Source organism: Ursus maritimus, unplaced genomic scaffold (genome assembly GCF_017311325.1).
Source record: "Ursus maritimus isolate PB19 unplaced genomic scaffold, ASM1731132v1 scaffold_2, whole genome shotgun sequence".
In the NCBI taxonomy this organism is placed as follows: Eukaryota; Metazoa; Chordata; class Mammalia; order Carnivora; family Ursidae; genus Ursus; species Ursus maritimus.
Window position 1 is genome coordinate 9,609,355 of NW_024424452.1, and position 24,327 is coordinate 9,633,681.

Sequence of the window (24,327 nt, forward strand, 5' to 3'; positions counted from 1 at the left end):
GGGAATATTTTTCTTTGGCGGCTACAGTGTAATCACAGAAAATGGCCAAACCTCAAAGAATTAAGTCATTAAGGGTGTCATCAAGAGGCCGTGCTCAAACCAAGAACTCAAGGCCACAAGCTTCCCAGTCCACCATAAAAGCCTGCCACTAAAAAAGCCCTCAGTGGCAACCCATTCGGGACCCCTCTCACTCTAGAGAACTACTTCTTTCCTTTCTGCTCTCGCCTTCACGTAATAAACTCTCACTTCGCTTCAACCCTTGCGTATCCACGAGATTCACTGTTGCGCTCCGTGAGACAAGAGCCCTGCAATCCTCTAACACCCAAGGAGCAGGTCGGGATTTTGTGGATTCGCGACGGGAAATATGAGCAACGTCGCCTTGTTTTCTCACGATCTGGGCATTTGGCCTTTAAAGGCCTGTCTGCGCCTCAATGTCCCCGGTACAAAGAGGAGGTCGAGGAAACGGGGAAAAGGTGGAGATAACCCGCTTCTGTGGGGCCTGACAGCTTCCAGCAGCAGACCGTTTCTGGAAGCTCATCCTCCCCTGCGCGCTCCCGCCCCAGGTCCCCCACCAGACCACCCGGGTGGCCCATGTCCCGCGCCGTGCGTGGCACACGTCCCGACCAGGTGCTCCCTCTCGCACAGCAGTCCCCGTCGAGCGCCCCTTATCGCTGTCCCTGCCTTGTCACGCGTCTTGTCACTCAGCGCACCCGAGCCATGCGCCCCTTCTCATTCACCCACAGTGCCCCCATGAGCCCCATCGTGCCACAGGAGAACCCTTCGCATTCCCCACCGTGCCTCACGCCGCCGTCCCCTCCACCTACCTCCTCACGACCCATGCCTCCCCGGCCGGGTGCTGCGGCACAGCCCGCCACGAGGCCCATCATGCGCCGCCGCCGCCGGGGCCGCCGCATCTCCCATCATGCTCCGCGCCCATCGCACTCAGCACGTCCCCGTCACGTGCCCCGTCAAGCGCGGTGCTTCTCCTTCACGTGCCGGACACACACACACACACACACACACACACACACACCACCCCCACCCCCACCCCGCGTCTCCTTCCTGCGCCCCGTCACGCTCAGCGCGTCCGCGCCGCGTGCCCTATTACGTGCCGCGCATCCCGTCACGTGCCCCATCAAGAGCAGTGAGTCCCGGCCACGTGCTCAGGCGCGCGTCCCTAGGCCCCAGGGCGGTTGGTGGCGGTTGTCACCAGGCGATCAGGGCCTCCTCGAGGCCCCTGAGCCGAGCTCCGCTGTTGGGAGGGGAAGGCTAGATATAAAGGGGTGGCCCGGCCATCGCCAGAGGGAGAGGGAGGGGGTTGAGGGCTCGTGCTGCGGGCTAGGCCACGTGACGATAGAGGTGAGCGCATGGAGGCCAAGAGTCCTGCAAGGGGACAACGCTTCCGGCCAGGTGAGAGACTGCGCGCTGCGGAGTCACGGACGTGGGGTGCCGGGGTCAGGGTGCCAGCGGGGGGCTCTGAGGTCTTGTGTCTTTCCCCCTCAAGTCTCCCTACCAGAGGTTAAGTCGGAGGATGCTGGACATTTCCGGGGACCGGGGCGTGCTGAAGGACGTCATCCGAGAGGGTGCAGGGGAGCTGGTGACCCCGGATGCTGCCGTGCTAGGTACCGTCTGCCTCCCAGCTGGTGATGCGAAAGTACCGGTCCATAAGCGGGTTCTGCATCTTACCTTGGGAGGTGGGGAGGGAAGTTATGTTTTAAACAAAAAGTAGAACTTGCTTGTTTGGTTACAATTCGCATTCTTAAGGGAAAGTGAAGGAACCCATGTCCCCTTTGCGTGAGTCCACTATGAACAAGGCACATTGAGGCTCACCAGCCAAGCTCTTGAAACAGCCAAAGGGCAGGCGTCCAAAGGTTGAGCAAAGATTTTTCCTATCACTCAGGGTGGGAGAAGGTTTGAACGCATCGAATTCCATCGTTTTTGTTTTGGGGTTGTTTTTTTTTGTTTGTTTTTTGTTTTTGGGTTGTTGTTTTTTTTTTTTTGGTAACAGTGAGTTGATATGGAGGTGTGCACATTCTTGGTCTATTTTCCTTGTGCCGTTTTTTCTGTCCTAGTAAAATATTCTGGATATCTGGAGCATATGGACAAGCCTTTTGCTTCCAACTGCTTTAGGAAAACTCCCCGGCTGATGAAACTGGGAGAGGGTAAGTCGAGATGAGCAGCTGGAAAAGCAGGGATTCTTTGGGAAAGCTTTCAGAGCACGGAGTCTTTGAGCTGGTTTTTCTGAGGCTGGGTTTTGCTAAACCAGCCCTGTTCTCGTCCACATTTCCTGCTGAGGCCTAGATATTGGGGAGGTGGCTTACCTGGCCAGGTTACCTTTGCATCCTGAGAATTATGGGGCATGATCATTTGTTAACAATGTTTATCGGGGGCTTAGTATCCATAACACATGGTGAAAAGAGAAGATGTTCTCAAACGATAAGAACATCTCAGCGAGTGTGGTGGAGGGGATTGCGCGCATTCACAAAATCGGACGAGGTCCTGGGAGCGTAAGTAGTGTTGTGGGAGTGCTTGATGAAGGCACAATTGATTCCAGCCAGGAAGATCAGGAAAGGCTTTATGGAGGGGGGGTATTTAAAATGAGCCTTGAAGTTTGAGTAAGATTTCAATCAGGATAGAAGCTGGGCCTAGGGTGAGGAAGCAGGAACGTCCTTGCAGGAAGAAGGAACTGCATGAACAGTGGTAGAGAGGCTGGATTGCCGCAGAGCCCATAGAAGTTGGGAGTTTGGGAATGGTGGTGGTAGTGGGAAACAAACTGAAAAGTGAGTTGGGAGCGTAGTGCAGAAGGCTTGGGGTGTGATGTGGAAAGATTTGGACTTCAAGGGGGAAGAAATTGAGAACGTTGGATGAGGATGTGGGGCAAACTTCAAATTCTTTGTCTCTTCTTCCAGATATTACACTCTGGGGCATGGAGTTGGGCCTTCTGAGCATGCGGAGAGGAGAGCTGGCCAGGTTTCTGTTCAAACCAACCTATGCCTATGGAACGCTGGGCTGCCCTCCCTTGATCCCCCCAAACACCACTGTCCTGTTTGAGATCGAACTGCTTGACTTCCTGGACTCTGCGGAGTCAGACAAGTTCTGTGCCTTTTCAGCTGTAAGTTCTGGAGCACAGATGTCCATAGTGTATAGAGAGAATGGGTTTGTGTTTTTGGTAATTACCCTTCTCTGATGGTGATCCTCTGCCCCACATTCCACCCCGAGGCTCCCGTGTGGTGGTGGGGGCAGCGGTGGAGGGGTTCCCCTACTTCCTGGTACATGTCCGTCTTAGTAATGGCTCTTGTGTATGGGCAGATGTTCCAGGCCAAGGCCCAACCTCGGGTTTGTTCTGGACCAGCAGTTTGTGGTGATCTTTTAGTCACGCCTTGCCTAGTTCTCCCTGTAAGACCGTGACCATTTGCTTCTCAACATTAAGTCTGGTTTCTAGCAAGCATTGGTAGGGGTCGACCAGGGTGAACATATGTTTTATTGTTCAACCTAAAATACTTGAGAGCAAAAGAGATTATTAACTGGATGAGATACCGGGACATCGGGTGTAGACTGGAAAAGCCCCAGGCAAATGGGGGCACATGGCCTCTGCTCTCATAATTTAAACATTGGCTTTTCTTTATAGCCTTTTACTTAACCCACCGCACAGAACTAGGGCTTATAATCTCTTCGGCCGCCATACACACTCTCAGTTATGCTGTCCCACCCACGTGGACGGTATATGTGGCCTTAGATGTCCACCTAGGTTTATATCTGGATATGATGTCTCCCCAGCTAAACTGTCGTTGCCTCAAGTGAGGGCCCTTACCTTTTTCTCACCTTTCCACAAAGCAGAGATTCTTGCAAACGCCTGCGGCCCCCCTGTGGGGTACTGATCGAGAATCTCTAGGCGGGGATGAGACCAGGACACTGGGTTTTGAAAAGAGGCTCTGTGGGTGATTGACATGTATCCAGGGTACAGCATTGTGGCCAGGAAGCCCAGTAGGGCCCCGGGCAGATGAAGACCTGTCAAATGTTTGTTGGATAAATGGTTGTTGTGAGACCCGCTTTCCGTGCTTGCCAAGTTCCGTCAGTTTCTACTTCCACGAGACAGTGTTTTTTGAGGGAGCCTCTCTGGGAGGACTAAAGGAACAGACCACTTTTTGGCTCTAGTGTATAAAATGGGAGTCGTAATACCCTTGGCTTTTGTTGGGAGCCACAGAGATGAGCTCTGCAGGGGCACCAAGCCCAGTGCTTGGCACACATGCAGCACCCAACAAAAGCGCACGACCTGAAGGAGAAGAGCTAGCGTCTGTAAGGTACTCGCGCCGCGTATTGTGGCTTTCACTTTCCCTGCTGGGTGTCCTTGTCTTTGGTCCTCAGGAGCAACAAGATCAGTTTCCACTTCAGAAGGTCCTAAAAGTGGCAGCTACTGAACGGGAGTTTGGCAACTACCTTTTCCGCCAAAATCGTTTCTATGATGCCAAAGTGAGATATAAGCGGGTAAGGATGCTTTAGAAGTATACATTTAGACCCTACTCCTTATTTATTTTTATTTTTTGAAAGTTCTCGTTTGTCCCTGTTCTTCACATGCAGTCCTGAAGAAAAACCTCATAAAAAACTCTTCCTGCCGGGAATAATGACCAGGAGAGCGGACACGGGAATTGTGTTCGTGTTCTGTGTTTGTGCCTGGATGTGGTTACGTGGGTGTGTTCAGATTGTCAGAGTTGGTTGAACTGTTCACTTGTTTTTGTAATTACGTGTATGCGTGTGTGTGTGTGTGTGTGTGTGTGTGTGTGTGTGTGTTTCAGTAAAAAGTCTTTAAAAGTTCTCATTCCAGGATGAGGTCCTCCACCAACTGATTTTCCATCCCGTTTGCCATCTTCATTTCCTGTCTCTCTAACAGTGGAGATTTTTCTAGCTCTGAGGTGACTCCGTTCTCACCAGGCTTCGGAGTGTGGTTTGGCTCCTTGCGTAGGTTATGCTGACAGGAATTCGCTGTTTGCTTTATAACTCACTCAACAAATATGAACGTTTTCTGTATGCCAAACTCTGCCCGAGGTTCTAGAGGCAAACAGGACAGAGTTTAGAGTCTAGGAGCATTCTGACTTTGTCTCATTTGTGAAGTGAGCCGCATTCATTCAGGATTTGCATTCAGCTGCAAGCAACAGAATCTTGAAAACCTGCACTTTAAACCAGGTTTAGGGGCGCCTGGGTGGCTCAGTCGGTTAAGCGTCCCACTCTTGATGTCGGCTCAGGTCATGATCCTCAAGGTGTTGAGATCGAGCCCTGCATCGGGCTGTGCGTGGGGCGTGCAGCCTGCTTAAGATTTTCTCCCTCGGCCCCTCCCCTGCTCTCAAGCTCTTGTTCTGTCTAAAATTAATTAATTAATGAAAATAAACCATAATTTAAATTTTTTTCAAGTGAGAAGGGAGGCATTCCAAGGCTGGTAGGTCAGTTCCATGAAGCCCTCAGGGATCCAGGTTCCTTCTTTCCGCTCCACTACCCTTAAACATATCCTTTTTTACCCCAAGATGGTCCCTTCAACCTGTGGCATCACAGGGTCACCCGCGCAGGAAGAAGGGAGGGGAGAGGAGTCTAGTGTTCTGTTAGGAGCTTTCCAGAAGTACCCTCTTAGCCATTGAATTCCTTTTCTCTATCATTGGCCAGACCCATATTCAGTGGACCCCAGTAACTGTGTAGGAAGCTGGGAAATAGAGTTTAATTTGTATACCACTGCTTTGAATGAACTCAAGGCTCTGCTGGAGGAGGAGGGGGATGGGATTTGGGGTAGGTGGCTCATGGTATCTGCCACGTTTGGTTCGTGCATATGTTTAAGAGACAGGAGAGCGCACGAGCGTGTTGTCCTTCGGAACGCTGACAGAAGCAAGGTCCTAAACGTGAAGGGTCCAGGCTTGGGCTCACAGTCCGCTCGAATCACAGACACTGTTAATGTTGTAAGGTTTCTTGAGGCAGAGCCTGCTCACACGGGGGAAAGCTTTCCAATGAAGAAAGACCAGTTCAGTCCTTCCATCATCAGTCCTATTTCCCAGGCCCTCTTTAAGTCTGTCTGCAGCTTTTTCTGGCATTGTGAGATGATACTCGACAGGCTTTAGTTCCTGTTTCTACTTTTTTTTTATTTTTTTTTTAAGATTTTATTTATTTATTCGACAGAGATAGAGACAGCCAGCAAGAGAGGGAACACAAGCAGGGGGAGTGGGAGAGGAAGAAGCAGGCTCATAGCGGAGGAGCCTGATGTGGGGCTCGATCCCAGAACACCGGGATCACGCCCTGAGCCGAAGGCAGACGCTTAACCGCTGTGCCACCCAGGCGCCCCTAGTTCCTGTTTTTAACATCTTTTACTTGTCGTTCTGGAAGGTGGATCTCTAGCTCTCACTAGTGTTTTTGCCCTGCTCTCTGGTGTTCTGGTTCAGAATTCTTGTCCTGGGCTGCCCTGTGATTCTGTTTGTGGACTTCCTGTTGCTTTTTTCCACTCACCCCTTGTGTTGATAGAGTAAGTATATCCTTGCATTTCTAAAAATACTCTTGTACTTACCACACACTTAGCAGTTGGCATAACTGAGTATAGAATTGTAGCATGCGGTCATTTCTCAGATTTTGCAGAATAGTGTTTGATTCTAGCTTTGACAGTTGCTGTCAAGAAATCTGATGTCATTTAGGTTCCTGTTCCTTTCTGTGTGACCTTTTCTCTTTTTTTCTCTGTAAAGACTTGAGGGTTTTTTTTCCTTTGGTGTTATTGAATTTTACAGTGGGGGGGGTTAATATTTGTTGTATTGAGCCCCAGGTGTATCGTTTCACTCAGGAAACTTGTTCTCTGTTCTGGGAAACTTTCCTGAGTTATTTCCTTGGTAATTTGCCCTTGTTTCTGTCTCCTCTTTTTTGGGACTCTTTGTTAGGCCTCCTGGGTTGAGCTCTGCTTTCCTTCTTTTACCCTCAATGTCCATCTTCTTGTTGTCGTTTCACGGTTTTGGAGCTTTCCTTGATTTTATTTGCCATCTATCCTTTTTTTTTTTTTAAGACTTATTTATTTATTTTAAATAGAGCATGCACACGGTGGGGAAGGGCAGAGAGAGAGAGCAGAGCTGAGCAGAGCCCGACGCGGGGCTCCACCTCACGAACCTGGGATTACAACCTGGGCTGAAACCAAGAATCTGGCGTTGAATGGACTGCACCCCCCAGGCACCGCTATTTGCCATCTTTTAAGTAGTGGTTCATTTTTTTTAAAACTTTTCCCAGCTTTCCGTTCTTGGTTCACACATTCATCATCTTCTCTTACGTTTTCAGACTATTGGTTATAATTAAGTTTTCTTTTCTCTGTTTTTCAGATTAAAAAAAAAATCTTCATTTTTCTTTTGGTTTCTGTGTTTTTTTTTTTTTCCTGTCTGTTGGAAACTGTGTCCATTTGCGTTAGGTTTGGTGGTAGGTCCTAGACTCAATAACTATCACTAGGTCACTGTTACTGTTTCTTACTCATGTGAAAGGCTTAAGGTGAGCAAACCAGGGCTGGTTGGTAGCTGTGCTCCATAATGTTTTCAGATAGCTAGAAAATTTTTTAAACAGGAATAATTGGGAAAGTGATTTATTAACTTCACTTTCACTTACTGATGAGAATAGCCAGATAAAGGTGGCCTGTAGAAGACGGTTTCCAGGTGGCAGATTGTCCCATGATTCTGTTTAGGAATGGGACCAGAGTTAGGAGACAGCTTCAGGGTGGGGACGCGGGACCTAAAGCAGTTCAACAGGTGTGAGGGCAAGGGACAGAAACTTGTGTGACAAATGCCCGGGGCTTAGAGATGAAAGGGAAGGCAAAGGAAGCCTTGTGGCTTTCTGCCCATGGGACCATCCTGTCTGCCATGTTTTCCAGTTCTTCCAAATGGAGTTCTGTGAGTCCCGTTGACACTGCTCACACTTCTCTTCATCACTTTTTTTCCTTTGCTGTGTGGTTGAGAGAGAATTCACATACCATAAAATTCACTTTTAAAACATACAGGTTTTTCGTGTATTCGTAAGGTTATTCATTTATCAATACTAATTCCAGACCTTTTCATCACCTCAAAAAGAAAAACCTGTACCTGGTGGCAGTTACATGCCATTCCCCCAGCATACCCTGGTAGCCCCTGTTTTCCTTTCTGTTTCTATGGATTTGCCTATTCTTGGATATTTTAGGTAAATAGAATGATCAAATGTGTGATGCTTTGTGCCTGGCTTCTGTCAGCTGGCAAAACGTCCTCGAGGTTCATCCATGTTGTAAGGTGTATTCATGCTCCATTCTGTCTTAAAATTTTTTTATCTTTTAATTTTGGTAAAAATATGCATAACCTAAAATTTATCATTTTAATTATTTCCAGGTATACAGTCCAGTGGCATTAAGTGCGTTCAGTGTTATGCAACCATCACCGCTACCCGTTTCTGGAGCTTTTCCCTCATCCCAAACATTGTTTACCCATTAAACAGTAACTGTCTCTTCTCCCCCCTCCTCCAGTCCCAGTAATCTTTAGTCTAGTTCATGCCTCTAGGAATTCGTCTGTCTACCATGAGTGCTCCTATAAATGGAATCCTACAGTATTTGTCCTTTCGTGATTGGTTTCTTTTACTTGGCGTAACGTCTTCAAGGTTCATCCGTGTTGTAGCATGTACGAGACTTCATTGATTTTAAGGCTGAGCGGATCCTAGTGTGTGGATCCTACCATGTTTTGTTCATCACCTTGTGGACATTTGGGTTGTTTCCTCTTTTTGGCCACTGTGAATAATGTTGCTTTTTACACTGGCGTACAAAATTTTGTGTAGACCCAGGTTTTCATTTTTCTTGGGTTTGTACCTAGGAGCACAAGTGCTGAGTCATGTAGTAACTCCCATGGTTAACTTTTTGAAATACTGCCAGACTGTTTTCCATAGTGGCTGCAACATGTCACATTCCCACCAACAGCACGAGGGTTCCAATTATTTCACACCCTCACCAACGCTTATTTTCCATCTTTCAAATTGTAGCCATCCTAGTGGGTGTGAAGCGGGATCTCGTAAGTTTGATTTGAATTTCCTGATAACTAATGCGTTGATTGGCTATTTGTATGTCTTCTTTGGAGAAATGTCAGTTCATATTCTTGACCCATTTTTAATTGTATTTTCTGTCTTTTTAGTCTTATAATAGTTCTTTATGTTGTCTGGATACTAGCTTTTTTTAAAAATATGATTTACAAACATTTTCTCCCATTCTGTGAGTTGTGTTTTCACATTCTTTTTCTTTTCAGGAATGTACGAAAGTCTTTTTATTAAAAACACAGAATTATCTGTAGGTATGGACAATGACAGCAGTAAGCCATTAATTATTTTATCAGCTTAAACCAGTAAGTGATGGCTATAGTGATTTTTCTTCATTTTCTTGATAACGTCCTTTGAAACACAAAAGTTTTTACTTTTGAAGTCCAGTTTAGTCTTTTGGTGATTTGTGCTTTTCATGTAATAGCTAAGAAACCATTGTCTACTCCAAAGTCCTGAAGATTTATACCTACTGTTTTCTTCTAAGGGTCTTGCAGTTTAGCTCCTATGTTTAGGCCTATGATCCATTTTGCTAACTTTTGTATGTAGCTTGAAGTAGGAATCCAACCTCACTCTTTTGCGTGTTGACATCCACACAACCTTGTCCCAGCACCTTTTCTTGAAAAGACTACTCTTTCCCTGTTGAATGGGGCTGGTCCCCTTGTTGAAAATCAATTGACTACAGAAGTATAGGTTTGTTTCTCAAGACTCAATCTTCATTGTCAGTTCTATTCTATTGACCTAGGTGTGTCCTTATGTCATTACCACACTGGCTTTGCTACTGTAGCTTTGTAATATGCTCTGAAATCTGGAAGTGTGAGCCTTCCATTTCTGTTTTAAATTTGTTTTGGCTACTTGGCATCCCTTGAATTTGCATGCGAATTTTCAGGTCAGCTTGACCATTTCTGCAGAAAAGGCTGTTGAAATTTTGGTAGTGGTTGCTTTGAACCTGTAGACCAATTGGGGAATATTGCCTTAACTATATTAAGTCCTTTGATCCTTGAACATGGGATGTATTTCCATTTATTCATATCCTTCAATTTCTTTAACAGTGAGTTGAGAATATACAATTCTTGCCCTTTAAATTTATTGTGACTTCTTTTCATGCTGTTGTAAATGGAGTGGTTTTCTTCATTTTCAGATTGTTCATTGCTGCAGTATAGACCTACAACTAACTCAGATGTGTATATTGTGTCCTGCAACTTGTTGAGCTCATTTTTTTTTAAAGATTTTATTTATTTATTCGACAGAGATAGAGACAGCCAGCGAGAGAGGGAACACAAGCAGGGGGAGTGGGAGAGGAAGAAGCAGGCTCCGAGCGCAGGAGCCTGATGTGGGGCTCGACCCCATAACGCCGGGATCACACCCTGAGCTGAAGGCAGATGCTTAACCGCTGTGCCACCCAGGCGCCCCCATTTTTTTTTACCTCTAATAGTTTTCTCTGGATTCCGCGGGATTTCGATAATAGGGTGATGTGCTTCCTCTCGACTACCTGTCTTCCCTCTCCACAGGCCTTGTTGCTTCTCCGCCGACGATCAGCAGCCCCTGAAGAGCAGCACCTGGTGGAGGCAGCCAAGCTTCTTGTCCTCCTTAACCTGTCCTTCACGTACCTGAAGTTGGAACGACCTACTACGGCCTTACGCTACGGAGAACAAGCTCTGATCATCGACCGGAAGAATGCTAAGGCCCTCTTCCGGTGTGGACAGGTGTGTTGGAGGCCAAGGACTTGAGAACGAATGCCCAAGAAAAGATAGCAGTGGTGTTCCACTTGGGCACTGGAAAAATGCCGTCTTTCCTAACCAAGTATGTTTTTAAAACTGTCTTTTGACAGGCCTGTCTTCTCATGACTGAGTATCAGAAGGCCCGAGATTTTCTAGTCCGAGCTCAGAAGGAACAGCCCTTCAATCATGACATCAATAATGAGCTGAAGAAACTGGCCAGGTGAGACCTGTTTGCAGGAGTACAAACCAAAGAAAGAGGCAAGTGCCGTGGCTGGGGTTCCGGGTCTGTCCCCCGGGTAAAGGACTGTTTGGGACTGTGGCCCAGCATGTGTTAGGAGGCAGCGCCCCCTAGGGCTGGCTTTATGAAGTACCAAACCAACAGCTTCCAGCGGAGAGGTGGGACAGTCCTCCAGACTACAAGTCTGGATCATTTTCCATTTCCCTGTTCCCCACCTCCTACCCCCGAAGTAAGCACCCTAAAACAGGTCGGGCAGTGACTTTTTATTCAGTTACTCGTCCCTACTTGCCATCAACTGAAAACCACAGTTCTTAACAGACCGCAGGAGGGTGTCTTACAGATCCCGTGTGGCCTGCAATGGGTCTTTCAGGTCTGACTCCTACCCACAGGGTGACTTCCTGGTCAGCCGAGTAATAGCTGTACCAGTGTTGCAGTGATACAACACTTCGTGATTGTAGACGTTATTTTCAAAGTTTTCTACAATGACTGACTATATTGGCATAGAAATAGCTGTCTGTAATTCCAGCACCTCGTAATCTATCCACTGTCTTTTTAGGTGTTTTTTTGTCCTTCTGTACTGCTCCTGTTGACATTAAACATCTACTCTAGATTGCTGGTTAAAGCTTCCGATGTTAAAAAAAAAAAAAAAGCCTGTGGTGTGTGTACCTCTTATATTTGGATCCATTTGTTACATTTCAGGCCTCTTAGGACTGTCCAGCAATTTCTTTGTGTTTTTTTTATCTGAAATTTTTTTTTAATTTTTAAAAATATCTTATTTTTAAGTAATCTCTACATCCAGTGTGGGGCTCGAACTTACAGCCCCAAGATCAGAGTTGCATGCTCTACCAGCTGAGCCAGCCAGGTGTCCCTCTTTTCTGTTTTTTTTTTTTTTTTTTTTTTTTTAAGATTTTATCTATTTATTTGACAGAGACAGCCAGCGAGAGAGGGAACACAAGCAGGGGGAGTGGGAGAGGAAGAAGCAGGCTCCCAGTGGAGCAGGGAGCCCAATGCAGGGCTCGATCCCAGGACCCTGGGATCAGGCCCTGAGCTGAAGGCAGATGCTTAATGACTCAGCCACCCAGATGCCCCTTATAAGGATCCTTTCAGTCCCACCTGGGGTACCAAAAATAATAATAAAAGTATCCTGTCAGGGTACTTGTAAGTTAGATGTAGAAATGTTGTAATCTGACCATTCTTTAGCAAAGAAGTCTCAAGATAAGTTAGAGGCCACGGAGTATGAGGCCACTTGGCAAGACACTCAGCCTGACAGCCCTTACAGTGGCTCCCAGCCTTCAAGGCTGCAGTCTTTTCAGACTGTGGGCTTTCTGTCCAAGGGCTTCTTGAACAGCCTCTGAAGTAGAGATTTACTGTTACTGTCCCCTATCTCTCCAGCATGGCTTCCGTCCCCTCCTGATTCACTTCAGGACCTGCTGAATTTTCAGTATTTCTGGACCTGAGTGCGGTATTCCGGCCACCAGATGTCACCTCCTGCAAAGACAGACTTTGTCTAACTAGTGTGTGTTTCTGTCTCCAGCTATTACAGGGACTACACAGATAAAGAGAAAGAGATGTGTCTCCGAATGTTTGCCCCTTACGATAACGGCTCTACAGTAGGAGAGAACTGAAGGTAATCAAAGGGCCGAAGCATAAAAGGCTTCAGGGTTTTGTCCACTATGTGGAAGGCTTGCTGTTCTCCTCAGTCCACCAGGGAGTATTGGCTGTCTGCAACTGAGTATAGATGGGAGTAGAATGTTCCTTGCGGAAGCTCACAGCACAGTGACCACGTGGTGTGCACATACCATGGGCCTTCCCATGAAGATGATCGTGGAGAAGATTGGAAAGTTACCCGGAGCTGGAGGTTAAATTTATAGGTTTAGGAGGTCTTAGGCTTTAAAATTAAAATTTTTTTCCATGTTGTATGTTAATGTTTCCCTCACAGGCCCTTGGAACATGAGGCTGTGAGTAGAGTCATTAATGTGATGGTTTATCTGGGCTTTGAAATGAAGAGGAATGCCTTTCTTAATCTGGTTTTTCTTGAAAGCTTCCAACGTCACTTTACAACTAACACACTGTTAACGAAGACAAAATCCAAGATGTCAAGGGGCAGCGGTGGGCCGGGACTCTTAAGTTCTGCTTACTGTTAGTACGAGAGATTGGAAGGTGTGAGAACCACCGGGGATCAGGACCTCGCCTTCCTGCTGCAGCAGACGCCCCGTGGTCTAGCAGGCACAGGGCTAAGGTTTCCCCGGGAGTTCATGAGCGGACTCCCTCTAGTCTGGTTTACTATTACTTAAGAAAATTAATGGAAACAAAATCACCTGCCTTAAACACCTGCTTAGCTGGGTCGATAACTCTGCTCTCTTGAGAGAAGTTAAACAAAGAGCAACAAGAAAACAGCTGCCGAATGGGCTCGTGGTAATGAATCTGCCCTTTCTTGCTACCTACATCTCTACAAAAGAGGTTTGAGAGAAGGCGGCAGGGAAAAGGCCTATTCATCCCAGACATTTTCACAAGTGATCCAAAAACTGCTGTTTTCGGCCCTGTCAAAAACAACCGGTCGGTATCAGAAGTCGGTGTTGCCTTTATCATGGACTCTGACCCTGTGACCCTGGGCTTCAAGTCTTTCGGGGACATTGGAGTATTTGTAGGTCTTCTGAACTGAGCCGTGAGCCAGAGGACTTCTCCTGTTTGGGGGCCGTTCACGCGCAGCAGGAAGGGAGGTTTGCTGGCTCTTCACCAGACATTTTAGACCGTCATCTGGCATGTCCTGCCATTTAGCGAAGACCCACTTCTTCCAGGGGCCGTCCTGGAGACAGATCTGGGAAAATCCAGCACAGCGGCTACTCTACCCCCTGCCCCCAGCTTTCTCGGTCTTGAAGGCGTTTTGGACCTGATGAGTTTTTAGATGGTTTCCCAGATATTCCTCTGTCTTGGGTGTTTTGTCAAATTAGCAGTGACTGTGTTTGGGTCTAAAATAGCCATTATTATTCTCCTCCCACTGCTTTTGACATTGTAACTTATTTTGGCTTCCGGGTCTTTGGTGTTCTCTCCGCTACGCTCTTTTTCTGTTGGACTCGTGACTAGTCAGTCACTTTTAAAAAGTCCAAGTTTTCAGATTCTTTTGACAATGTATTTTGACAAGATTTGTTATTTTCCGAGATGTTAAATTCTAGTGATCTGTCTTCATCTTGTCTTCTTTTTTTTTTTTTTAAAGATTTTTTAATTTATTTATTCGACAGAGATAGAGACAGCCAGCGAGAGAGGGAACACAAGCAGGGGGAGTGGGAGAGGAAGAAGCAGGCTCCCAGCAGAGGAGCCTGATGTGGGGCTCAATCCCATAACGCTGGGATCACGCCCTGAGCTGAAGGCAGACGCTTAACCGCTGTGCCACCCAGGCGCCCCTTCATCTTGTCTTCTAAGATGTTGATCCTTCTGGTGGAATGCGTGTTCTCTCAGTTATGTTCTCGAAGCTCCTGGTCAAAACAGACTACATTTTTTGAGATCAGAGACCGTGTCTTTTTTTGTCTTTGTATTTTCTAGCATCTGAAACCATGCCCAGCACATGACTGGCAGTCAGTAAATGTTGGTTGGATCAAGTGTAAAATAGCTGAAATGCTAGACCAGCCTCTTTGAAACCATATCCTCCAGGCTGGCTCTCATATTGGCTGTCAGGACGCTCGTCCCTGCCAGTGACAGAAACCTGTCTTCAGCTAGCATCAGCTAAAAAAGAGATTTGCTTGAAGGGATTTGGGGGAGCTCGCAGAATCGGAGTTGCTGAACAGCCAGGACTTGGGCAGGTGGAGACCTGCAGCTCTGAAGGCCTCAAGGACCTTGTCCGTCTCTGCTGCATATGCTCTCCCACCGTAAAGAGTGCCTGGGGGTCCCTTCCACAGCTTTTCTGTTTGAGAACGGACTCTTCCTTCCTCCATACTTCCCTTTTTCATAGTATCCCACGTCCTCCACCCCCATGCTTTTGTATAATGAAAAATCTCAAAGTTCGACAAGTAGAATAATAGAATTCTCCCGGGTATTCCACCATTAGGTTTAACAGTTATCAGCATAAAGCCAACGTTTCCATCTCTGACCCCACACGTTTCCTCCCCACCCCTAGCACTGTCAGGTTAATTTGAAGCGGATCCCAGTAGTGCTATCATTTCATCCACAGGAGTCCCCATTTCCCTAGGATTCTCTAGAAGATAAGGACCATTCTTGTACATTTTCTCTTGTTCTCTGAAATGTTCATTTTTCTGCCTGTTTACCTTGACCTGACTTTTTTCCATGCTCCAGACTTTCCACCCATAGTTGGTGTTTTCTTGGTGGCCTATTCACGTTTAAGAATGCAGCAGTTGAGGGGTGCCTGGGTGGCACAACGGTTAAGCGTCTGCCTTCGGCTCAGGGCATGATCCCGGCGTTATGGGATCGAGCCCCACATCAGGCCCCTCTGCTATGAGCCTGCTTCTTCCTCTCCCACTCCCCCTGCTTGTGTTCCCTCTCTCGCTGGCTGTCTCTATCTTTGTCAGATAAATAAATAAAATCTTAAAAAAAAAAAAGGAATGCAGCAGTTGAAAAATTGGTCAGGAGTTCTTACACCTGGGCAGGGTATCCACCCCTTCTTCCTAAGGCTGAGCAGGTGGGAGCCAAGCAGAGTGCTTCAGGACCCTTTGCATTGGGTACCGACACTTAGACTAGCTTCCCCGACTTTTCCTCAGGTGGATTGTTCCCCCTGAAATAGTGGATGCAAGTGCAATGTCCTCTTAATCTGTTTATCCCCAATTTCTAGTGAAGTTGAGCAGCTTTTTGTGTTTTTATTGGCCATTTATATTCGTTATGCAAACTGCCTGTTGATCTCCTTTGCCCCCTCTTCTCTTGGGTCTTTTTTAGTATTGATTTGTAAGAACCCTTTTTCATGTGAAGGATGTTGATTAAATGTTATGTAAGTTCGGATCTCTTCTTCCAGCTCTTCTGAGTATGTGTGTAGTTACACGCGTCCCTGTTTCTGTACGGTTCTTGGAATTCCTGTTGTGCTTATGTCTGAGCTGTGGGAGTAAGCCGAGGTCTGCAGTGAGTGGACAGGAGTGCTCGGGGTGAAGGGCTTTCAACAGTTCTTCCTAGAGTCTAAGCATTATGCTCTGTCTGCGGTGCTTCCTAATATTCCCAAGCCCATTAATCTTCCCAGCGTTTCTGAGGGAGAAATTACTGTTCCCCTTCGCAGATTTGGGAAGGCATGAAGCTCAGGGAACGAGGCCCTTTCCATGTGGAGGTCTTGTGCTTATGTGTAAACAACTGTGACCGTTTTCATTGGATTTGAAATCTAAGCCCCAGATGAAATCGGAAGTCTTAAGTATATTCAGCAACTTTTTTCAGCTGGAGTCTTACCCCTGGGTGCCCCTGGGTTTTTCTCCCTCTCTTAGATGTTTGGGAATTTCTTCCTTTTTCTCAGCTTTCCCTACTTAAGCTGAAGCCTTTGAGCTGTAGAATTAAGAGGATTGAGCCATGTTGCGTGGGCAGCGTCAGGAAAAAGTGTATCTTAACAGACTTTTTAAAAAATGTTTTCTTGGGGCGCCTGGGTGGCTCCGTCAGTGAAGCGTCCAGCTCTTGATTTCAGCTCAGGTCATGACCTCTTCGGGGTCGGGCTCCACACTCAGCGTGGAGTCTGCTTGTCCCTCGCCTTCTGCTCCTACCCCGCCTCACGTGCGCACATTCTCTCTCTCTCTCTTTCTCTCAAATAAATTAAAAAGAAAAAAAGAAATAAATAAAAATAATGAATGTTTCCTGGGAAGCCAGAGAAGTTCCTTGGAGGCTCAGGTGGGAATAAAGGCCATGCTGCAGAGATTACATTCTTATTAGCCGAAATTCTGAGATTTAGTCCTGGCTCAGAGTTGGCCTGAAATGAGCACTAAAGCAGCAGGCCCCACAGAGCTTGGTGCCAAAGCTGAAGCTAGAGGTGTCCTCTGGGGTCAAGGGTTCCCTCGTTCCAAAATAGCCTTCCTGTGTCCGGGTCAGACTGGTCAGGTGCCAGGAAACCCTGGGAGCAAATCATCATTTCCCCACAGTATGTGACTGGATCTAGATGGGGAATTTATTTGATCCCCCTCTTCCCAAAGAGATTAAGAAGAAACTCTCAAATCTACTCTTGAGCCTACATTTCATGCCTCCGGTAAGACTCCTCTGAGTCCTGAACAAATAAGAACTTGTTTAAAGATACTTCTGTAATTTTATATATCATTCATTCTTCAGGTTTTCTTTCTCTGAATCTCCACTTTTCTTTTTTCTCCTCAGAATGTTAGTTGTATTTTCTCAAGGGTAACTGGGCCAGGCAGGCGTTCTCTTGTTGTCGGATGAGGGCCATGTCGTTTTTCAGGCAAACTGTTCGACACAGTCCCTTGATCTTTTGAATGTCTGTGAAATGCCTTTCTCCCAGCTCAGGGGTACCATTGAAGTCATCCCTTTGTTGTGTGACTATAAATAACTCCACTTAGGTTGGCACCTTTTCATTATACCCCTTCCTGGGAAAGCATTTCCCCTGGCAGAGTTTTTTTGGCTCCTTCACCTCTCTTCACATCCTCTCTTGGCAGCCGTAATGGGCCCCAAACCTGCTTCCTACTACGGTTTACTTCAGTGGATTCTGTGTTCTTTGTGGGTAAGGTATCGGTGAGGGCTACTTAATTAAATTTCAGGAGATAACTAGGTTCCTTTTTCTAATTTTCAAAATCTGTGATATGGAAGTGCCCTTTACCATTCATTATGGGGTGGAGAAACAGGAAATGTGGCTTCTCCGTCTTCACTCCCTTGGCTATGACCCTAGCCAAGTCCATTAGCATCTCTAAGCTTCCGTTGCATCATTAAATACAAACCTGGTTTTGAAATGGAGGCATGGGTGTCACTTTTCACCTCTTTGACCAGCTACCGTGTTGCCTTCACCATGGCACTGTGGTCACTGATCGCCATAAGCTCTGACAGCGGTCGTGGGAGGAAGTGCCTCAGGGCTGTGCGGTGGGTCCTGGCCGCCCCCACTCGGGGAGGGCCCAGGAGTGCTGTCTGGTTCAGTTTAAGCCTAGAAAGGCTGGGCTTGGGGGACCACTCAGAGACTTGACGGTTCCCAGCAGGCCAGAACATCACATGGCAGAGCATGAAGGGGCTAGGGCTCCTTCTGAAATTCTCCTTCAGTTGGAATCACTCGAGATACCCAGACTAGGTTCTCCCGATTAGCTGAGTAATGTGTTTTAGGAAAGAGAAGCAGTTAAAAGAACAGCTTCAGAGAGGGTCTGTGAATTTTCACCTTTACGTACTGTGTTTCTGCATCGTCTGGGATTTTGGAGAGGGATCCGCAGCTCTCATTAGTTGTTTTCAAAGACCCAGTGTTGCCGACGGTCCTCACAGATGCCACTCAGGGCTGACCCTCGTTCTCTCTGGTTCCCTGCAGTGGCCCTAGAGGGAAGTGCTGTGGACGGGGCTGCAAGGCAAGGTGGGGCTGGCACCAGACTCCGTGGGAACCCTGCTCACCCTGCCCCCCGGCCCCAGGGCTTTGTACTCGGGTCTCCAGCATCAACATCCTGGGCTCTGCCTTGTCCGGCTCAGGCTTCCAGGATTACCTCACTTCTCGGGCTTCTCTGTTACACTTTCACACTCTTCTTTGATTACCGCTCGCTATTATGTGCAATTATTGTAGACACCGATCGTATCCTCGCTGGAGTTTCGATTTCACATTGGCTGCCTTTTCCCCAGGCCTGGGTCTGCTCTCCTTGGAAGCCACTGGTTTCGTATTCATATATTCAGTGGGAGGCTGCCTGTTGGAACTTTGTCTGTGTCCGCTGCCTAAGTCTGGCTGCTTTTGTCTTTGTAGGTCTCGGGGCTTATCTTTCCTTGAGCCGTGGAGACGTGATGACCTTTCTCTCTGACTGCACCTCGGTGCGCTGTGAGAATTGGATTCGCAAAATGTGAACTTTTCCATTTTGATACTTCCTCATTTATGCTAAAGTGTTACTTTTTATTGGTCCCAATTTGAAAATTCAACTAACCGGACCTCCTAAAATCCCAGTGTCTGATCCTCTCGGTTGTCTCTACATAGCATCGGCGTTCCTGGGAACAGCTTCGCGCTGAGTGGATATTGGTCACAGGATTTACGTCTAACGTCATTTCACGGAACACAGACTAGATTGAAACATTTTTTTTTTCAGTTCATTATTATTAAGCTTTTCCTTGTGGAGATTTTGAAACCTACAGGTAGAAAAAGCCGGCATGCTGATCTGCCCGTGTATGCATTACCCGTCTGACAACTGTCAGCTTTCTGCGCTTTGGTTTCCTCTACCCACTTCACCCCCACAACTTTTTGTCAGTCTTTAAATTATAAAAATGCTACGTGCTTACAGTTTTAAGAAAAAAAAAGGGGTTGAAGTATAAAGCTCCGAGTCCCCAAGCCCACTCTCCAGCGGTAACTACCACTGTGGATGTTTTCTGTGTATCCTTCCTGAAGAGTTTTTTGTGAATATTTGAGAATGTGGGTGTCTATGCAATCTTCCCCACAAATAGAATTCTGTATTTTGTACCATGCTATGTTTAAATACATTTTGGGGGGGCACCTGACTGGCTCAGTCAGAAGAGCATGTGACTCTTGATCTTGGGGTCGGGAGTTCAAACTGCACATTGGGCATAGAGATTACTTAAATAAATAAAATTTAACTACATTTTGGGTAATCTCTAAGCACTCAAAGAACTACCGCCTTATTTTAAAAAACGACGAGTTTAGGGGTGCCTGGGTGGCTCAGTAGGTTAAGCATCTGCCTTCGGCTCAGGTCTCGATCCCAGGGTCCTGGGATCAAGTCCTGCATTGGGCTCCTTGCTCAGCGGGGAGCCTGCTTCTCCCTCTGCGTGCTGCTCCCCTTGCTTGTGTATGTGCAGTTGTATGCACACTCTCTCTCTCTCTCTGTCAAATAAATAAAAATTTTTTTTTAAAAGATGAGTAGCATTTCATCCTAGGAGGGTATTACAATATTCTTTTTGCTTTTTTCCATGAGAGAGCACAAGTACGGGGGAGGGGCAGAGGGATAAGGAGAGGGAGAAGCAGACTCCCAGCTGACCAGGGAACCTGAGCCAAAGGCGGACGCTTAACCCTGAGCCACCCAGGCACCCCGTATCACAATATTTTTTTTTAAGATTTTTTTAATTTATTTATTAGACAGAGAGAGACAGCCAGCGAGAGAGGGAACACAAGCAGGGGGAGTGGGGGAGGAAGAAGCAGGCTCATAGCGGAAGAGCCTGATATGGGGCTCGATCCCAGAACGCCGGGATCACGCCCTGAGCCGAAGGCAGACGCTTAACCGCTGTGCCACCCAGGCGCCCCGAATTTTTTAGTTTTCTGATAGTTCTGTCAGTTACGTTAGTTGGTCAGTTGCTTCCCTGGATAGTCTAGGTATAGGATCATCGTATCCAAATATCTCTACCAGTTGCATTTCTTGTTTTACTCAGAGCCCATCGAAGCATGTGGGCTAGCGCTTCCAGAAGAGCGTTGAAGAGTGGTGGCAGCCCTGAGCACCCGCGTCTGTCCTGGCGGTGACGGAACTGCCACTCTCAGCTCAGGCGCGCACGACGGGATTTTGGGTTGAGACAGTCTTCTTTTTATCATGATAAGGAACTGTTTTTATTTAAAGCTTTTATCAGGGGTGATTGGTGTCAGATGCCTTCCTGTCACAAAGATAAGCTTTTTTTTTTTTTACCCTTTGACCTGCTGTTAGTGTTTTTATAATATTGACTCTTTGATGTGGCAGGGAGAGAAATATTGTGCATTTTTAATTGGTTGCTTTGGGAGAGCAGCAGAGGTCCTCGTACACAAAAGAACAGTCCTTCCCTAAGAAAGCGCATCTCCGGGACATCGTATAATGAAAGACCTTGAAACTGAGTAGAAGAGTTTGAAGTGAAAGGAGACCAAATTTGCTCCTCCTCCCAGGTTAATAGGCAGCTTGATGCCTGAGAGAGAGGAGTGTGGGAAGAAAGCGAGAGGAGAGCCTGAGAGCCCCGCTGAAGAGGGGTGCGACGAGCTTGAGCGCAGCCTTGTGGCTAGGACGGGCTCCCCAGCCGCGTGTGCTAAGGCGGCCAGCTTTACCCAAGCTCCAGGCACCGGGACCCTGGTGCTCCCGGGTCTGTGGCCTGAGTTCCGGAAGCGCCGTTACGGTGGGGGGGCCCCGTCGTACATTTCTGGTGTTTGAATTTGTGTTTCTGGGAAGCTTCTCCTCATTTGCTTGTTGTCTATTTACATGTCTCCATAGCTAGCAAGAAATGTCTGTGTTCTAGTATTTTTAGAGTTCTTTTTTATGTTTAGAGTTTTGAAACTATTGGCAGTTTATTTCCGTCCCTAATTTGAAGTAGGGATATAGATCTTTATCTTGTGCTCACACGTCTGAACAGCTGTGCCGAGCGCCTGGCCAGCTTGGTCGGTACAGCACGCCACTCTTGATCTCAAGTTGTGGGTTCAAGCCCCATTTGGGTGTGGAGATGGTTCTTTTTTAAAGATTTTATTTTTAAATAAGAAATTACACCAAAATTTGTTTATGGACTTCAAATACCACATATGGTACCTGGAACAAGCTATCTATACAGGATAAATTAACTCCCTCACTTGAACGATAGAGTGACTGGTTTGTGCGACAGACAGGTTAGCATGAGTAGTGGAATGACTATATCCTGCTCCGTGGAAGCTCCGGTGAGTCTCCCTCTCCCCGTACTGACCCTGGGGCTTGCGCTCTGTCTTGACTAACCAGGAGGTTCTGGGCCTGAACATTACAAGTCCTGCTGGGCCTCAAGCTGGACAGCAGTTGCTAGTGACCAGAAGCAGTGTCACTTGGTTTTGGCCCCAGGGCTGGACGGTCCTCGGTGTGATTGCATCAGAGATCCTGCCACTAGTCAGGAGATGACTGCCAGGGTGTTGTTTCTCTGGGACTTTGCTTGGGGTTGGACAGGAAAGTGCTTTTGATGTTCTGCCCTCACGCATCCCATGTGGTCACACCCGCACCCTGTCCTTGTCTGGATGCCCAGCAGAGCACAGGAGATGCTTGCCACGTCAGTGGCTGTGGGTAGGGGCTCATTCTAGTCAGGCAGGTGAGTGGACTGTTGACTGCAGCCCCCACGTGGCGTGTCCAGGGCGATGGCCATAGAATGGCTGCACGTGCGTGGCAGCTGGGGTTCGTGGAGGAGTACATGGGATGTGAGGTGCTGCCCAACGGGGAGGGAAGCTGCCAGTCTCCAAAGGCCCAGACCAGGAACCTGGCACCGCCTCGCAGCTGCCACCTCAGTGCCCTGGGCACTGCTGTCTCTTCCCACAGAGCAGCCAGAATAACCTTTCTTTTCTTAAAAAGTCGTTTCTCTGCTCAGAACCTCCCATGGTGCTTGCAGTGAAACCTGAAAGTCCTGCCCGATGACTCCGTGGCCCAAGCGACTCGGCGCTGGCTGCCAGTCCAGTGGCACGGCCCACCTGTCTTCCCCTCGTTCACTCCATCCACGCCACACTGGCTGAGGTTTCTCGCTCCCATCATAGTGGTGACTCCCGGCCGCCAAGCCTTGTCCTGGCTGCTTGCAGAGCTCCATCTGCTTAAACGCACCCTCCGGGAGGCCGTGGAGTTACTCGCGGTAAAGAGCGCGCCGCATCGTTCTGCACGCCCATGGCCTATGTTTTATAGCACTTACGGTTTTGTGTTTCTTCATCTCTCTCCCGCTGAGAACGAGTTCTGTAAGAGTGGGGACTCTTCGTAAGCTGAATTTTGCTGCTGCTGTGTCTTCCTGTCATGTGTGATGACGGCTTCACCCGCAGCGTGCCGGCGTATTTATAGGCACAAAGAGCACTCCGCGTAGATTCACGTGAGAAGCGGCATAGACGGCTGGAGGAGGAAGCCTTGGCCTTCCCCCTCCGGCCTTGGACTGTCCCCACCTGCTGCGGCGGCTGCCCACGGGGTCGGGGCGAGGTGGTGGCAAGTTCTTCCCCCAGAAAGCGCCGCTCTGCACGAAGGGAAGGCCGCTCTGCTTCCACCGGCGCCGGGAAGGGCCGCCAGCCGCCCGGCCCTCCGTGCGCACCGGCGTGTTGCAGCTCTGGGTTCGGAGCGGGCTCCAGGGACCGCCGAGCCGTCAGCAGGTTGGGACGGTGGCACCATCAGGTTCTCTTCTGCACGTCCCGGTCCCACTGGCCCTGCAGCAGCTGCGTCAGGTGCAGAGGAGGCAACGAAGGCGCGCAGAGCGGAAGCAGCGGCCGCCACGACTTGAAGGTGTGCGTGTGCGCGCGTGTCACCCCTCCGGCAGTGTGACGTCGCTTGTGCCCGGGGCTGCCTGGGACAAGTTCGTCCAGGCTCCTGGTCTGGTTGCCTCCCGAGCGGCTTGCGCTGCCCCAGCGCGTGCGACAGGTGTTTGTGGTTGCCGGTGGAAAAGCAGCTGCCAAAGTATTCGGCTCTTTGTGGGGGTTTTCATATCCTTAAATAGCTAAGGAAGTGTGATTCCTTGGGGAACAGTTGAGACTTTCCAATGAATAAAGCTCTGCCTGTGTTCAAAAATTAGTCTTTTATTTTGGGGCCTCATCTGAAAAATGGAGTTGAGCTGGATGATCTCAGGGTCCTTTCTTTCCGATCTTCAGGGACTGTCCTGTGTTCTTGATTGGAAGTTCCAGAGCCACGACGTTCATCAGCTACCGTTTCCCAGAATCCATCCAGGACGGGCTGCACAGCATGGCCTCTGTCCCCCGATCCCGCCTAGTCTCGTCACCATGGACCCGGGACCGGCTTGGCTCTCTGGCGCGTGGCCGTGGCGGCACGTGGCACCTCCACATTGTAATTGCTCTGCGTTGGGCAGCTGTGTCCTGTTGCATTTCTAACTGCTGTGTTTGATTCCTAGATTCTTCAACTAAACTACAGACGAGAGTGGCCAGGCTGCTGGAGTTCTCCCTCGGTGGGGCTGGGGGGCTTTCTGGAAAGAACTCCCCAGTACACGCTGTGTTGCAGGGACACGCTTGGAAGGCGGGGCTGGAATTCCACAGCCCACGGCCATTGCCTCATCTCTGACTGACACTGCTGAAATGTGTTTTCACAGGTGCTGTTTTCTGTTTCACATTTTCATACACAGAGTAGGAGAAAGTGTAGCTACTGACAAGTAGAAAAATGCTATTTTTTAAAAGGCAGCTTCTTGGGTTTTTTTTTTTTTTAATGGAATTAGTCCTTGGCTTTTCTCCCAGCCCCAGCCCCCCTTCCGGCTGTTCGTGTCCCTGGGTAAATACAAATAGAGATCGCTTTGTGTACTTTATAGGGTTTTCTGTTTTAGAGAGAGAATTATGTTACACATGTTCTTGTTGTAAATAAA

The 24,327-nt window shown here is 48.1% G+C and overlaps 1 protein-coding gene across 1 annotated transcript; it reads left to right on the top strand.

The window, feature by feature from the left end:
* Positions 1 to 1,367: 1,367 nt before the first annotated feature.
* Positions 1,368 to 24,327, top strand: FKBP6 (FKBP prolyl isomerase family member 6 (inactive)). The gene is made up of 9 exons (XM_008698636.2): positions 1,368 to 1,410; positions 1,482 to 1,622; positions 2,073 to 2,162; positions 2,910 to 3,112; positions 4,366 to 4,485; positions 10,551 to 10,745; positions 10,871 to 10,980; positions 12,533 to 12,625; positions 23,609 to 24,327. Exons 1-8 carry the CDS (start codon positions 1,368 to 1,370, stop codon positions 12,621 to 12,623), a joined length of 993 nt encoding a protein of 330 aa, XP_008696858.1. The 3' UTR covers positions 12,624 to 12,625; positions 23,609 to 24,327.